This window comes from Arachis ipaensis, chromosome B08 (genome assembly GCF_000816755.2).
Source record: "Arachis ipaensis cultivar K30076 chromosome B08, Araip1.1, whole genome shotgun sequence".
Lineage (NCBI taxonomy): Eukaryota > Viridiplantae > Streptophyta > Magnoliopsida > Fabales > Fabaceae > Arachis > Arachis ipaensis.
The window spans coordinates 87,399,572-87,415,802 of record NC_029792.2 but is presented as its reverse complement, the minus strand read 5'-3'; the positions used below and the strand labels follow the sequence as shown (position 1 = coordinate 87,415,802).

The 16,231-nt window shown below is 40.8% G+C and overlaps 1 protein-coding gene across 1 annotated transcript in view; it reads right to left on the bottom strand.

Annotated features, from left to right (window-relative positions):
- The window catches only part of LOC110265327, a 50,515-nt gene extending 40,039 nt beyond the window's left edge, over nucleotides 1–10,476 (bottom strand). The window contains exons 1-4 of the mRNA XM_021108275.1: nucleotides 9,084–10,476; nucleotides 7,497–7,652; nucleotides 3,280–3,389; nucleotides 2,485–2,556 (exon numbers count right to left, since the gene is read on the bottom strand). Of these exons, the coding sequence (XP_020963934.1) occupies nucleotides 2,485–2,556; nucleotides 3,280–3,389; nucleotides 7,497–7,652; nucleotides 9,084–10,476 (1,731 nt within the window). The remainder of the gene's footprint in view (nucleotides 1–2,484; nucleotides 2,557–3,279; nucleotides 3,390–7,496; nucleotides 7,653–9,083) is intronic.

Sequence of the window (16,231 nt, the reverse complement as noted above, 5' to 3'; positions counted from 1 at the left end):
CCTTCCAGTGAAAACTACGCTCACGCGCTCTGTCACAGCACGGCTAATCACCGGTTGGTTCTCAATCCGGTTGGAATAGGACTTACTATCCTTTTGCGTCTGTCACTAACGCCCAGCCTTCAGGAGTTTGAAGCTCGTCACAGTCATTCAATCACTGAATCCTACTCGGAATACCACAGACAAGGTTTAGACTTTCCGGATTCTCATGAATGCCGCCATCAGTTCTAGCTTATACCACGGAGATTCTGATTAAGGAATCTAAGAGATACTCATTCAATTGGGAGGCAACCCAATGTTTATCTAATTCTTATTTTTCATGTTTTCTTAGGTTCATGATCATGTGGAGTCACAAAATAAATAAAAAAATTGAAAACGGAATCAAAAACAGCAGAAGAAAAATCACACCCTGGAGGAGCATCTGTCTGGCGTTCAGCGCCAGAACAGAGCATGGTTCTGGCGCTGAACGCCCAAAATGGGCAGTTTCTGGGCACTGAACGCCAGAACAGGCATGGTTCTGGCGTTCAACGCCAGAAATGGCACACATATGGGCGTTGAACGCCCAAAATGGCCACCAACCTGGCGCTGAACGCCCAGAGTTGGGTACAAAGGCATTTTTACATGCCTAATGGGTGCAGGGATGTAAATCCTTGAACACCTCAGGATCTGTGGACCCCACAGGATCCACTCAGGATCTGTGGACCCCACAGGATCCCCACCTACCTCCACTCACTTCTTTTCACCACTCTCTTTCACACAACCCCATAAACACTCTTACCCAAAAACCCTTCACCAATCACCTCAATCTCTCTCCCCCATTAAACCTTCACCACTTACATCCACCCACTCTTCCCAATAAACCTACCTCATAAACTCCACCTACCTTCAAAATTCAAAACCAATTTCCCACCCAAACCCACCCATATGGCCGAAACCTCCCCCCTTCCCTTCCCTATATAAAGCCCCCCGATTGGATGAAGATAGCAGGAAAGCAGAGGTTCAGAGGAACGAAAGCATCTCCATTCGCTTATCTGAAATTCCTACTAATGAATTACATAAGTATTTCTATCCCTATTCTATTATTTCTTATTCGAAAACTCCATGATTATTTTATATCCGCCTGACTGAGATTTACAAGGTGACCATAGCTTGCTTCATACCAACAATCTCCGTGGGATTCGACCCTTACTCACGTAAGGTATTACTTGGACGACCCAGTGCACTTGCTGGTTAGTTGTATCGAAGTTGTGACAATTATGAATTAAGATCAAAGCACCAAGCTTTGGAGCCATTACCAGGGATTGTTCGAGCCTGGACATCACAATTTCGTGCACCATCAACCCAAGTTATCAGCAAATCCCTGGAAAGAGGTCTGGCCAACCCTATAAAAGAGGAATTGCTATAACTTAGAAGAGATCGACATGACAAAGTCGGTCTCCTACGAAAAACAAGTTATAAAAGTAATCCCTGAAAGAGACCTGACAAAGGTCCAAGAAAAAGGATTACAAAATAACTTAGAAGAGATCGACATAAAGAAATCGGTCTCCTACAACGGACAAGTTATAAAAGTAATCCCTGAAAGAGACCTGACAAAGGTCCAAGAAAGAGGATTACAAAATAACTTAGAAGAGGACAACGTAAAGAAGTCGGCCTCCCAACAAACAAGTTATAAAAGTAATCCCTGAAAGAGACCTGACAAAGGTCCAAGAAAGAGGATTACAAAATAACTTAGAAGAGGATGACGTAAAGAAGTCGGCCTCCCAACAAACAAATTATAAAAGTAATCCCTGAAAGAGACCTGACAAAGGCCCAAAAAAAAGGATTACAAAAATAACTTGAAAAAAGACGACGCAAAGAAGTCGGTCTTCTACAACAAACAAGTTATAAAAGTAGTCCCTGAAAGAGACCTGAAAAAGGTCCAAAAAAGAGGACTACAAAAATAACTAGAGAACCAACGTAAAGAAATCGGTTATGGATGGCCAGAAATAAATACAAGTAAGAGCCAGAAAACCAAAATACAAGTTGGATCCACACATCCACAACCTCAAAGGATCCAAGCTATAAGCAATAAGTACAAAGCTATCCAAAGAGGCTGAGCAGCAAGGCTTCGGCATTCTCAAAACCCAGAAAGGTGCCAAGACAAGTGCAAACAAGCATGATATGAAATACAATATTATAAACAAGCTTCAGGATCAGGCCCAAAGCTTGAAAGCTATTTGTTGTTTTTTCAAAATAAAAGTTGCTAAACAAGCAACCAGAAGGAGTATCAATAGTCAGCAAAATATTCAAATTACAAAATAAAGAGTTTAAAAGCCCACAAGTCGGGCTATCTACACAAATATCCAAGAAAAATCAGCTAAGATCGGGAGCCTTCTCGGCAGCATCAGTATGGGGAGAAGGAGGGCGAGTCTGAATAGGCACAGTATCCACAGTACCATCATCCCGGTTCAAGATCTGGCAGTTCGGATCAGAAACGGAATGACCGACCTCACCTGGAGGAACAGTAGAAGTTGACACTTTGACAGAAGGCACAGGGGGAGGCTCGACATCGTCATCATCCTGGTCATCAGGGACAATCTTACCATCCCTCACAACATTATCCAGGCTAAAAAGAGTAAGGTCGGCCTCAGGAGCAATAATTCGAACCTGCTCCTTCAGATTGTCGTAAGCAGCATTCACACTGCCAACAAGATGACCCTGAAGCTCAGAATAATCAGCTCGGGCGTTCTCCAACTCCCCCTTCAAACGCATTCCCTCCCGATAGGACGTGACGTAGCTGTCTTTATGCCTCAATGCCGTGTCCTCGGCCAATCACACAGAAGCCGCCAGAGCAAGGGAACTCGCCTTCTCATTCTCCAGATCCTTCTCCAGTTTGGCCACCTTCACCTCAAGCTCCTCCTTCAAGCCCTTCATCCGATCGAACTCCTGTTTTGCCTCCTCCATGAAGGCTTTGGTGGCATGGAGAGGAAGATTTTAAGCTGTTCGGTACAAGGCAGCTCCCATATGTGCCATTTTTACACTACTCTGAGTTATAAAATCCAAATGACGAAGGAGTGATACATCATCCATAGGGAGGACACCGTACGGACCGTTCTGCTGATCTACGAACTCGACCGCGTCAAAATCAGGGGCATCAAGGTTGAAAGGATCAATTGTTTTTTGTTTCTTGTTGGCAGAAGCACCAGAAGTAGCAGCGGAAGACTGTGGAGGGTTGGCCAGGCGAACCCAAGGAGTGGGAATCACCTTCCTCGGCCCAGGAGAACTCGGTACGAGCGGCCTCACCTGAACTTGAGAAGAGCCCTCTCCCGTCATTTTGGCCGAGATATTCTGAGCAACAGCAGCCTTCTTTACCTTTTTGTAGGCCTTCATGGAATCATTGTTCTTTGACATTTCTGAAACAACAGAATCAACCACAATAATGGGTTACAATCACAAAAAGAGGAAGCAAAATTAAGAAACAAGCACAAAAACAAGTCAGATAGTACCCAAAATAGTTCGAATCAGGGACGGGTCATTCAAAAAACTTTTTGTATCAATATGGGGTGGTTCCCCCCATAAATCTTCAAAAAAATAACAAAAGCCCGCTCAACCTCATCAAGCATCTCCCATGTATAACGAGACACTCTCACATCCTTCTGCCACTCTAGAGGGAAAGCAGGCTCGTCATTCTCATCAAGAAAAAAGGGGCGGACCCCCTCAACAGCACGGACTCTAAAGAAATAATTCTTAAAGTCCTTAAAAGACTCATCGTACATGCAAAAACTTTATGACCCTGGGCCGACCTGAAAGAAACCCAGGAAGCTTTCTTTTTGGAAGAACCTCCAGGCTTGGCAGAAACAAAAAGATAGAGGAAAAGAGTCTGAGAAGGTGTTATGCCTAACTCTTGGCAAAGCAGCTGAAAAATCTTGACAAAGCCCCAGGAATTCGGATGAAGCTGGGATGGGGCAATGTTACACGACCACAACAAGTCGGTCTCGAAAGCAGTAAAAGGAAAGGTAATGTCCAACTGGCTGAAGAAATATTCATAGGCGTAGAAAAAAGGACGCTCCCCCTCGACAGAAGTAGGAAAGCAAACCCTCTCGTCAGAGTCGGGCGCCACAAGCTCATAATCTCTCTCCCGGGCACCACCACCACAAAACCTATGACGTTTCCTCAGCTCTACATAAAACTCAGCATCCACAACAGAGACACACATTAAGACAAGGGAGTCCAGCCAATCGGACATCCCTTCGGGAACTTTAGAAGACATCTCTACAATGTTATTGCGAGAAGACATGAGGTCAATTAGTCCTACAATAAGAAAAGAAGATTGGATTACTAAAAAACATCTCGGACGAGGGGCAAAACAACTCGACTAATATGATACAGAAGGACAAACAAAAAAGGAAAACCCCAAGACTCAAACCAAAGTCCTGGGGCATCCTTTGGAGGCAATAACAAAGCAAGGTTTCAGGAAAAATCTACAACTTACGTCCCGGCATCTCTCAAACAAGAAAAGAAGATTTCAAACAGTGATCGTTTTCAGAGGAGAAAGACAAAACACAAAAAGCCATCAAAGCCACTATCTTTTTACAGTCTATCAGTAAAAAGCATCGACAACATCAAACACGCCAAGCGGAAATTGTCAAAGGCACAACCTTTTTTCAAAATCAAACAAAATCATCATCAAAAGCACAAATAGATACGGTGATAACACTGGGGCATCCTTTGGAGGCAGTAACAAAGCAAGATTTCAGGAAAAATCTACAGCTCACGTCCCGACATTTCTCAAAACAAGAAAAGAAGATCTCAAATAACAAAACGTTTCAAAAATGGAAAACACGAAGTCATCAAAAGCCACTATCTTCCTACAGTCTATCAGCAAAGAGCATCGCCAACATCAAAGATGCCAAGCGGAAATCGTCAAAGATACAACCTTTTTTGTGATTCAAACAAAATCATCATTCCAAAGCTTCAAAATCAAAAGCACAAACAGAAACGGTGATAACATGCAAAACATAAAAGCATCAAACAAAGAGGAAAGGCGAAAAGGTTCATGCAAGAGACGAAGAAACTCCTAGAGCACACATTACAACAGCAATCAGGCACGGCAAAAGCAGAAAGATCCAAACTTTCTCCAAGCAAAATCAAAACTTTCTCAAAATCAGACAGGAAAATGACGTGGAAAAGAGAAAGGAAGAAAAACCAACATGAAGGAAGAAAGAAGCTTCAAAGGAGATTGAAGATGGAAAGATGGAATCACCCAGAGAATCGCCAAATGATGCTGAGGCAAAATGCAGGCGAAAACAGAAAGTGAGAGAGTGAAGGGAGAAGTTACGAAGAAAGACGAAGAAGAGAAACCATTTTTTGATTGTGAATTTCAAAAATAAAAGCCAAGGAAACGGGCAATCAAAACCAATTAATGAAGGTATTTAAAGCCTCGCATATTCCCAAAGCCAAAGCGCTGATATAAAAGCGCGCGCTCTTAGAGGAAAGCGTTCCACATTCAAAAAGGCTCTACAAAGAAAGGAATCGACAAAATGCTCGAGTTCGGCTTCACTAGAGAAAGATCGAAGTCAAGGACTCGACCTCAAAGCAGAAGACCGAGCTCAAGCAGGGGCACTGTTCACACCTTAGTTCGAGCTATCCGATCTGGGATGATCAGCAATAAAGCGACCGACCTCTTCAGGTCAGGCTGTCCGACCTCTTCTCTAAAGAAGTCGGTCAAATCGATAGAAAAGCCCAATAAAGGGCCCAAATAAAGGAACACGACCCAGATCCAAAGGCAGCCCAAGCCTATAGAGATAAGGGCGGTTCCCTTGAAGATAAGCTGACCTCAACTCAAAGATAAAGATAAGATAAGACAACTAACTTATCTTATCTAGAAAGGTCACTCTACAACCATTATAAATACACTGGAGCACCCAGGTATAACTCATACTCTAATTCTACTAAAAACTTGCTTAATACCCGTGCTAACTTAAGCATCGGAGTCTCTTGCAGGTACCCCCCACCCTCCGGTGACCAAGGATCAGAAATGCAGCCAGTCCAACAAGTCGGACACAACAGCTCTGGCCGCCACCAGCTAGCCGGACACGTCATCTCCGACCAGTACAGAAGATCTCATCCGAGATCGACCTACAGTTTCAGGTAACCCTCGGAACACCGTTTATGCAGAGGGTTGAAATGTCTTTTTAAATGAGAATTTTGGTGGAACACCAAACTTAGCATCCTACATTCACCCTTAAATTGTTTTGGTGTGCAACACCAAACTTAGCTCCTTGCAATACAGATAAAACTATCTAATCCTCTTATTGAAATAGTTAAGACAAGAAAACTACCTATAGTTAGGTTGCCTCCCAACAAGCACTCTTTTAATGTCACTAGCTTGACATCCTTCATTCTTGCTCAGCTTAATTTCTGAATCTCCTTCTCTCTGTCCCAATGACCTCCCAAGTAATGCTTTGTCCTGTGCCCATTTGCTGTGAAATTACTCTTTGTTGCTTCATCTAGCAATTCAAGGCTTCCATAAGGAAAAACCCTTGTCACGAAGTAGGGGCCAGTCCATTTAGACTTGAGTTTGCCAGGGAAAACTTTCAGTCTGGAATTATACAAGAGCACTTGCTGTCCTGGTTTGAACTCCTTCTTTGAGATCCTTTTGTCATGCCATCTCTTAGCTTTTTCCTTGTATATCTTAGCACTTTCATAAGCTTCCAGTCTAAACTCATCTAACTCATTTAATTGCAATAACCTCTTCTCTTCTGCTGCTTGAGAATCAAGGTTGAGGAGTTTAGTGGCCCAAAAAGCTTTGTGCTCAAGCTCTACAGGAAGGTGACAAGACTTGCCATACAACAACTGAAAAGGAGACTTTTCAATAGGAGTTTTGAATGCTGTTCTATACGCTCAGAGAGCATCTTCTAGTTTTCTGGCCCAATCCTTTCTTGTACTCCCCACCGTTTTCTCCAAAATCCTCTTCAACTCCCTATTTGCAAGCTCTGCTTGGCCATTAGTCTGTGGATAGCATGGTGTAGCTACTTTATGCATCACCCCATATTTGTGAAGTAGTTTTTCCATCTATTTGTTGCAAAAATGACTACCACCATCACGGACAAGACCTTTAGGCACTCTATACCTAGTAAAAATGTGCTTCTTAAGAAATTGAAGGACAATTTATGCATCACATGTGGTTGTTGCTATGGCTTCCACCCACTTTGAGACATACTCTACTGCCACAAGTATGTATTTGAAATAATATGAGTGTGGAAAGGGACCCATAAAATCTATTCCCTAAAGATCAAAGAGTTCTACCTCCAAGATGTAGTTCTGAGGCATCTCATTCCTTCTTGTCAATCCTCCAGCTCTTTGGCACTCATTTCATTGATAAACAAACTCTCTAGCATCCTTGAAGATGGTTGGCCAATAAAATCCACTTTGAAGTACTTTGGCTACTGTTCTTTCTGGTCCAAAGTGTACACCATAAGCTGAACCATGACAATGCCATAGTATGTCTCTCATCTCACTCTTAGGAACACATTTCCTAATCATTCCATCTGGACACCTCTTAAATAAGAATGGTTCATCCCATAAGAATTTCTTGGTCTCATTGAGAAGCTTTTTCACTTGTTGCTTGGTGAATTCTTGGGAAATCTTCCTTCCAACCTTGTAGTTTGCAATGTCTGCAAATCATGGAGCTTGTTGGATTTGTAAGAGGTGTTCATCTGGAAAGCTTTCATTCGCTGAATGTGGAGCTTGATCAGCCTCTTGTGGTAGTCTTGACAAGTGGTCTGCTACTTGGTTCTCATTCCCTTTTCTATCTCTCACTTCAATGTCAAATTCTTGTAGCAGCAACACCCACCTAATAAGCATTGGCTTTGAATCCTGTTTAGACATTAGATACTTGAGAGCAGCATGATCAGTATATAATATAACCTTTGAACCAATCAAGTATTGTCTAAATTTATCAAATGCATATACAATTGCCAAAAGCTCTTTCTCTGTGGTGGTATAATTTTTCTGTGCTTCATTCAACACCTTGCTATCATAGTATATAACATGATGCAGCTTGTCTTTCTTTTGCCCCATTATAGCACCAATTGCAAAGTCACTTGCATCACACATAAGTTCAAAAGGTAATTCCCAATTAGGGGTTGTGATGATTGGTGTTGTAATGAGTTTTCTCTTTAAATTTTCAAAGGCATGCTTGCAATTATCATCAAGGATGAAAGGACTATCAATCATTAGCAAATTGCTCAATGGTTTTGCTATTTTTGAAAAATCTTTGATGAACCTGTTGTAAAAACCAGCATGCCCAAGAAAACTCCTTACTGCTTTCACATTAACAGGTATAGGAAGCCTTTCAATAATTTCTATTTTTGCTTTGTCAACTTCTATACCCTTGCTTGAAACCTTATGCCCAAGAACTATCCCTTCAGGAACCATGAAATGACATTTCTCCCAATTCAATACCAGATTAGTTTCTTGGCATCTTTTCAAAACAAGAGTTAAATGATGTAAGCAAGTGTTAAATGAATTGCCAAAGACAGAAAAATCATCCATGAAGACTTCTAAAATTTTTTTCACCATGTTAGAAAGTATAGAAAGCATACACCTTTGAAAAGTTGCAAGGGCATTACACAAACCAAAGGGCATCCTTCTGTAAGCAAAAACTCCAAATGGACAGGTAAAGGAAGTATTTTCTTGATCATTGGGATCCACCACTATTTGATTGTACCCAGAGTACCCATCCAGGAAGCAATAATAGGCATGGCCAACCAATCTTTCCAGCATTTGGTCAATGAATGGGAGAGGAAAATGATCTTTCCTTGTAGCATCATTCAGTCTTCTATAATCTATGCACATCCTCCACCCAGTCACTGTCCTGGTGGGAATTAACTCATTCTTCTCAATGGAGATGACTGTCATTCCTCCCTTCTTTGGTACAACTTGAACCGGACTCACCCATGAGTTGTCAGAGATTGGAAAGATTATCCCAGCATTCCATAGCTTCATCACTTCTTTTTGAACCACCTCCTTCATGGTTGGGTTAAGTCTTCTTTGGGGTTGAACTATAGGCCTTGAATCTTCCTCCAATAGAACTTTATGCATACAAGTGGCAGGGCTTATGCCCTTGATATCATCAATTGTCCAACCCAAGGCAGTCTTGTGAGCTTTCAACATTTCAATCAGCTGTGTTTCTTCTTCTATGTTCAAGGAGGAGTTTATGATCACTGGCAGGGCCTCTGCTTCTCCAAGAAATACACACTTGAGATGAGGGGGGAGAGGCTTTAACTCTTGTTTAGGTTTTTCCTCTGCCTTGCTTTCAAAGGAGATCTCTACTACTTCCTCTTTTATGAACTCTTGTTCCAACTCTACTTCCTCTTCTTGTTCCTCCTGGTTGTCATCTTCCAATAGCTCTTCCTCCACTTCTTCTATCATTTCCACTCTCATGTGCTTTTTCTTCTCTAGAGGATATTGCATGGCCTTAAAGACATTGATGATCATCTTTTCATCATGCACCCTGATGGTCATCTCTCCTTTCTCCACATCAATGATGGCTCTTGCTGTTGCTAAGAAAGGCCATCCCAATATGATTGAACTATGTCTCTCTTCTTCCATGTCCAAGATAACAAAGTCAGCAGGGAAAATGAATTCTCCAATCTTCACTAATAAATTTTCCACAACCCCATTTGGTATCTTGAGTAATCTATCAGCCATTTGGAGTGACATCCTGGTAGGCTTGACTTTCTCTATTGCAAGCTTCTTCATTAGTGAGAAGGACATTAAATTAATGCTGGCTCCTAAGTCACAGAGAGCCTTGTCCAATGTTCTGTTGCCTATAGTGCAAGATAGGATGAAGCTTCCTGGATCTTTGAGCTGTGGAGGAAGACCTCTTTGGATGACAGCACTACATTCTTGTGTTAGGATTACTGTCTCCTTCTCATTCCAGCTCCTTTTCTTATTGATGAGCTCTTTGAGAAATTTTGCATACAGAGACATTTGTTCCAGAGCTTCAGCAAGTGGAATATTGATCTCCAACTTCTTAAAGACTTCTAGGAACTTGGGGAACTGTTGATGTTTGATTTCTTTCTGCAATCTTTGAGGGTATGACAGAGGAGGGGTATAAGGCTTCACTATCTTCTTCTGTTCTTGTGATGGCTCCTCCATAATCTGCTTCCCCTTCTTTGAAGCTTGAAGTTCCTCTTTTTCCTTGAGCCTTTCTTGGTTCTTTTCTTCAATTGTCACTTGCTCTTTACTGCTGGTCTTGTCATTCTCTGTTGGCTTCTTGGTGGCTTCTCTGTCATTCACCAAAGTTCTTCCATTCCTTAATTGGATGGCTTTGTATTCTTCTTTGGGGTTGGGACTGGTGTCAATTGGCAATGCATTGGGTGCTCTTTCAGCCACTGTTTGCTTAGACAATTGGCCAATCTGCCTTTCCAAATTCCTCCTTGAAGCTTCATGGTTCTCGCTGGTTAGCTCTTGATGTTTCATCATCTTTTCCATCAGTATCTCCAAGTTGGAGATCCTTTGATATTCTTGGGGTGGTTGTGGTTGACTATGGGATGTTGAGGGTGGATGATAGTTATTTTGGGTATTGGATGGGTTGTTGGGTGGATAGTAGTTGGATTGAGGTTGATTGTTTTGTGGTTTTCTGTATTGGTTTTGGTTAGTGTTTTGATGGTTTTGATGGTTTGTGTAACAACCCCAGTTTTCGAGAACGAGAAATCTTTTCTGAAAGTACGGATTTCTCTGGAAGATCAGTAAAGGAAAAACCTTTGATATATCATCAAGTATCTCAATCCTCATTGTCATTATGTCATCTTTAAGTTAGAACCTTTTCCGAGACAAGCTCGATAACGCGGTCACGAAGAACCTGGTTTTTGAACCGTATCGGTTAGAAGTTTTGATAATAATAAAATATTAAATAATAATATTTAATTAAAAATAATATTTTAATAAAAATAATAAAATAATGCGAAAAAGGCAGTTTTCTGTAAAAGCTTTAGAAAGACAACTTTAAGCGTAGAATTTCATAATTACCTTCATAAAACACTTAGAGAGTGGTAAAAATATATTAGTGAGGCAAAGATAAATAAAAGATAAAAAGTTGAAGAAAAGATAAAAATCGAAGAAAAAGTCTGTAAAGTTTTAATGACAGAAAAACAGACAGAGACTAGTAAACGAACTAAGGCAACATAGTTAGTCTTGGAATTGCGAATAGGGTTAGGTATTATATGAAAAGTTAAACTGTTTCAGTATAGACTTAATGAACCTATACTTGGGACAGACTAACTATTCATACCAAAATTTACATAAGCTTTAAATACATACGTTAAACAGAGAAATCAGAGCAGAGTAAAGAAACACAGAGAACAGAGTAACCAGAGCAGAATAAAGGGATACAGAGAAAAGAGTAATCAGAGCAAAGTAAAAAGACAAAGAGAAAAGAGTAATGTGATAAAGAGAAATGGTTTGAATTAAGATGTTGTAAAAGTGAAAGATGTAAAGTTTGTACAGTATCATTGAACAGAGAAAGAAAGAGGTACTGCATAAGATTGTGAAAATGATGATGAATAATGAGAATGATGATGAATGATGTTAATGAGAATGATTATGTGATGATTTGTTGCTTGAGGCAACCCAAGAGATATTTATTTGTTGCTTGAGGCAACCCAAGAGATGTGTTTATTCATTTGTTGCGTTAAGGCAACTCCAGATATACTTGTATAATCATCTGCTGCAGTGAGGCAGTCAGATAGATAATGGTGTGATCACTGAGAACGCTTTCCTACGGTACAGATCCATATTTTATTTCTGTAAGGCAGAGGGGTTATTTCCTACTACAGAAGTACCGTGACCACCTGTTCCATTTCTGTAGTGGCAGAGGGGTTATTTCCTGTATACAGAAGGTGTGTCGGCGTACATCCCTGTAGTGGCAGATGTGTTATTTCCTGCATGCAGTGAACCCTGTGGTGGCAGAGGGGTTATTTCATGTACACAGGGGTATAGCCAATAGGAAAGCCTTATCCAGACAGAGGTTGCTGGATAACGTCGGGAGCGGGTTAGTAACCGACAGATGAGCTCATTACCTGCACTAGGGCTAGACATGCATCATACTTGGTTGTGCATTTCCTTTGTTATGTTTGTGGTATGAATGTATGCTTTCCTTGTTTGTATTCCATTCTCTGCGCTTGTGATATTTTCTTGTATTCTTCTGTTTGTGTTCTGCTATCTGTTTTCTCTATCTTCTCTACTTATCTGTGTTTTCTAATTACTACTTCCTTGTATTCTGCTAATAGTCTGCTAAACAACATAGAATTAATGAACGTAACTAATAACCCCGACCCTACTAAGAACTCCCCAGTTCTTACCCCTTCTCTCTCCCTTCTCCCTTCAGATGGAAGTAAGAGTACCTTACCATAGTTCGCTGATGACCATTCGCAAGAAGAGGATTCTGCTGTAGATAGTCTTCTGAGTCTAGGGTGAATATCGTTCTCTGATTATATGTAAATACTGTGAGACCAGCCAACGTCTGCACCCCTTCGTATGCACACTTTAACCTAAATCCTGTGTACGAGATTCCTATTTTATGGATACTTCATGGGTACCAGAGAGACGTCCTGTCGAAAAGTCTGATCGTGCAGAGGAGTAGCAGATGATGTTCTATCTTTTGATGACGTTCCACCTGACTTGAGTTGTGAAGACTTAGAACGTACTTTCCCTCGCTTTAGTAGTTTAGAGGGACTAGGTGAGTATAGAGTCTAGGCTAGCCTAGGTGCCAGCTTAGGGATCTCTTGAACAGGTCAGGACCTAGGATGTTGTATGTATGTATATGTATATAGTTATTATCTAGATATACCTAGGGGTGTTCTAACTAAACGTCTATACTCTAACAAAGGCTGGATAACTGAATGTTGCTAGCTACTTGTGATGTATTTATGTGTGGTTGCTTATAACTGTTTTATCTGTTATCAGCTGTGAGTTGATTATGAATGATTCCGTCTATTGATCCAAATATTTTCAAAAAAAAAAAGTACCTCGCTAACTAACTACGCTTTTAACAACGAATCAGGCTCATATAATAAATAATAGATAATAAATAAGATGACAAATTGGTAGCACTCAGTTTCTGGTATGTCCTAGGCGTACTGAAAATTAGGTCGTTACAGTTTGTGTTTTTTGAGTTGTTTTGGTTTGAATTTCTCTGCCAAGGCTGTTGGTTTTGATTGTGATTGTCTCTCCACCTCAAATTGGGGTGGTTTCTCTAGGATGAGTTATAGGTGTCACCATGAAATTCATTTTGATTAATTCCTTGGTTGTGCATATAATTGACTTGCTCTTGCTGCTGCTCTTCATAGAGTTCCTCATTTTGCCCCCATGATGGTTGATTGGGAGTATTCACTGCTGCAACTTGAAGTCCATCAATCCTCTTGGCCATCATCTCCATCTGTTGTTGAATCTGTTGATGCATCACCTTGTTTTGAGCTAAGATGGTATCTACACCTTCCAGCTCCAATACACCCTTCCTTTGAGCTGGTTGGCGTTGCCTTTGGTGACCATAGAAATATTGGTTATTTGTTACAGTGTCAGTGAGGTTCTAAGCCTCCTCAGCTATCTTCATGAGTTGTAATGAACCTCCTGCTGAGTAGTCAAGTGCCTCTTGAGCTCTCAATGTCAGTCTTTCATAGAAGTTTTGAAGTTTATCCCATTCATTGAACATCTCTGGTGGGCATTTCCTGAGTAGAGCTTTATATCTTTTCCAGGCATCATATAATGACTCTCCATCCATCTGAGTGAATGTTTGGACCTCTGTTTTGAGTCTAATGATCCTTTGGGGAGGATAGAACTTGGCTAGAAACTTGTTCACTAGATCCTCCCAATTGTTAATGCTTTCTCTTGGAAATGCCTCCAACCATTGAGCAGCTTTGTCTCTCGGGGAAAATGAAAACAGCAACAACTTGTAAATGTCAGGACGCACACCATTGGTTTTCACTGTGCTACATATCCTCAGAAAGGTAGATAGATGCTGGTTTGGATCCTCCAAAGGGCCTCCTCCATAAGAACAGTTGTTTTTCACCAATGTGATGAGTTGAGGCTTCAATTCAAAGTTGTTTGCATTAACATTTGGAGTGAGTATGCTACTTCCACAATACCTTGGATTAGGAAAAGTATAGGAGGCTAGAACCCTCCTTTGAGGCTGGCCATTGTTAGCCACTCCTTCTTGTGGATTTAGGGCATTCACCTCCATCTCTTGAATCTCTTCCTTTGATTGCTCTTCACCAATGACTCCCTTTCCTCTGGCTTCTCTTCTTATTCTTCGAAGAGTTCTCTCATCAATGTCACCAGAGGTGGAGACCTCTCTCTTTGCTTCTGTCATACGTACAACACCAGAAACAACAAACAGTCCACTCTATTGCTAGCGTTATGTTAAGGTTAGCTTAAGCAAAAATTCAAACAGTTAGTGTGCTCAGTAAAAATAAAAAGAAAATGCTTAATCTAGACTATCACCTTACTTAATCATTGTCAATCTAAATCAATCCCCGGCAACGGCGGCAAAAACTTGATGAGGGAAAAACGATTTCACACAAACTCACCGGCAAGTGTATTGGGTCGCATCAAGTAGTAATAACTCACAAGAGTGAGGTCGATCTCACAGGGATTGATGAATTGAGTAATTTTAGTTAGATGATGAATTTAGTTAAGCAAATATTTGATGATTTGAGTGATTTTGATTGACAGAAGCCAAATTGCAAGTAAATAAGAGTGCATAAGGTAAATTGAGCAGAAAAGTAAAGTGCAGAAGAGATAAATTACAGAAACATAAAGTGCAAGAAAGTAAAAGATATGAAACTTAGATTGCAAGAAAAATAAATTGCAGAAACTTAAAGTGTAAGAAATGTAAATTGCTGAATCTAAATTGCTGTGAAATGTAAATTACTTGAAGAACAAGAGGATTTGGGTATTGGGATTTAGAATTTAACTAGAAAATGCAAGTTAAAGTAAATCAGAGAGCTATGAGATGCAGGAATTCAGATCTGGATCTCAACAACAAGAACAGAAATGGAAAATTACTTCAAGAAACAAAACAGCAAGAAAACTTGAATCAATTATGAAATCCTAAAAGAGAAATTGAAGATCGAAGAAGAGCAATGAGACTAGCAATCAGATCTAGATCTCAATTGCTCCCTTGATCAAGCAGAAAGGAAAATTGCAGATGAAATAAAAATGAAAACAGAAGAGAAGATTAAGATCCAATTCTTAGAACAATTGAGAAGAAGAGTAAAAGATGATTCTCAGATTTTGAATCAATGAAGTTCTTCAATCTCAATTCAAAACACAAAAGAAGAAAGTAGAAGTTGCAGAAGAAAGAAAATGCAGAAAGAAAACTCAGATCCAAATTCCCCAAATCCTAAATTCAAAACAATTGAAAATTAAAAGTGAAAAAAAAAATAAAAATAAGCTAAATATCCTTTACAAATTGAACTTAATCCTATTTATACACTTTCTATTTTGGTCTTCAAAGCTTGGAGTGGGCCTTTTGGTTTTTTGGATTTGAAAAGAGATGGGTTCGGTTGGCTTTGGTTCAAGTTGGGTTGGAGGCATGGGTCAGCTCCCAGGGGAGCGTTCCGTTTGGTGTAGTGAACGTGGCGTTCACTCTTTGTTGGTGAGCCTTGGTGTGCCTTGTTTGCAATTGGCCTCCCTAGCGTTCACTCTTTGAACGCTACGTTCAAATTGTGAACGCTATACTTGCTGAGCCTTCCTCCCAAGGCTTGAATCCACGATAAAGTTTGCTTTTATGAACGTAGCATTGCCTTTTTCAAATGCTACCCTTCCTTGGTTTGATGCTGAGCCTTGCTTCCTTGGTTGAGAGGCACGAGAAAGGTGAGGATAGTGAACGTAGCGTTCACTTCTTAGAACACTACGCCCTTCCTTGTCTTGATGCGCGCTCAGCTCCCTTGGTGCCCCTCTTCGAGCGCTACGTTGCACCATTTGAACGCTCCTTGTGAGCTTTGATGCACCTTGCTTGCTCTTTGGTGTGCATGCTTCTTGGAGCGCTACGTTCAACATTTTGAACGCTGGCCTTGCTCCCTTGATTGAGAGGCACGAAAACGTTCACAAAAGTGAACGCTACGTGCACTTGCTTGAATGCTCATGCATTAGTTTGGTTGGCTTCCTTGTGAATGAAACACTTTAATGTCATGGGCCACGCTTTTCAAAGCGTGGCCTAAGATCCAAAGCGTGCTCCAAACTCTTCTTT